This window comes from Arachis duranensis, chromosome 3, assembly GCF_000817695.3.
Source record: "Arachis duranensis cultivar V14167 chromosome 3, aradu.V14167.gnm2.J7QH, whole genome shotgun sequence".
Taxonomy (NCBI): Eukaryota; Viridiplantae; Streptophyta; class Magnoliopsida; order Fabales; family Fabaceae; genus Arachis; species Arachis duranensis.
This window is the reverse complement of record NC_029774.3, coordinates 9,164,267-9,165,218: the sequence shown is the minus strand read 5'-3', so window position 1 is coordinate 9,165,218 and position 952 is coordinate 9,164,267. Positions and strand designations below refer to the sequence as shown.

Genomic DNA, 952 nt, shown 5'->3' with positions numbered 1-952 from the left:
TTTTTTTTAAGAAAATAATATATATGCAATTATTTTTGTTTTTTTTTTTTTGTTAGATAGTTCAAGTTAAGTTAAAAATGTCAAAGATGAAAACAATTCACTCATTTTTCAAGAGAAAAGAGAGAATATATGATGAACAAAATTCAGCTTCAGATTCTTTGAGTAATGTTCAAAATATTATTGAACAACCTGTGACACAACTTGTTGAGCAAGATATTCAACCCCCTGCTTCCAAAATAGTAAGGACTGAAATAGATCAAGTTAATATTGATACATTGATGCGTGATCCCGGAAAGCGTCCGCAAATTTGGAATTATCCTATCAATCAACAAGATGAAATTCGTAGAGCATACATAAAGTTTGGACCATAAAGTTTTAGTATGTAGTTGAACATTGACTTTTATATAATATAATTACTTTTTTGATATATATGCTACAAATCATATTTTGTTAATTTTTTGTTATATTTTATATTTAATTGGCCCCCCTCTTATAAAATTTCTGGTTCCGCCACTGGTCATCATGGAACAAGAATCAAACGTCAACAGACAATCCTTAACGGATCGGGTTGACAAAGCCTTGAATTTCTACGATGCGTTGTTTGATTGTTTGGTAACGGCGTCGTCAGTGAAGAAGATCTTCTTTGAGAGAGCGATGTTGGGAGAGCAAATAAAGAATATAATTGCGTGTGAGGGAGCTGAGAGAAAAGAAAGGTATGAGTTGCTTAAGGCGTGGATCTCAAGGCTTGAACTTGCTGGGTTTTGCGCTGAAGCTATTAGCTTGGAGGGGATGTTAAGAGGAGTAACTGAATTGCAGAATTTTGCACGTGGCTATAAGATTATTAGAGATGAAAAGTTTTTGGTTCTGTGTTGGAATAATAATCCACTCTTTTCTTTATCAGCCTGGAGATACTTGTGATGATGAAGAAGAAGAATCACCACAATGTGCACCA

General features: G+C 33.8%; 1 protein-coding gene across 1 annotated transcript; it reads left to right on the top strand.

Moving 5' to 3' along the window:
* The first annotated feature begins 522 nt into the window (after positions 1-522).
* On the top strand, positions 523-918 carry LOC127745432 (GRAS family protein TF80-like). Its single transcript, XM_052258129.1, has one exon. The coding sequence runs from the start codon at positions 523-525 to the stop codon at positions 916-918; it is 396 nt and encodes a 131-aa protein (XP_052114089.1).
* The last annotated feature ends 34 nt before the right edge of the window (positions 919-952 follow it).

Bases quoted from the DNA above. Each gene is read 5' to 3' on its own strand.
- LOC127745432 (XM_052258129.1), top strand. From the start codon at position 523: ATGGAACAAGAATCAAACGTCAACAGACAATCCTTAACGGATCGGGTT.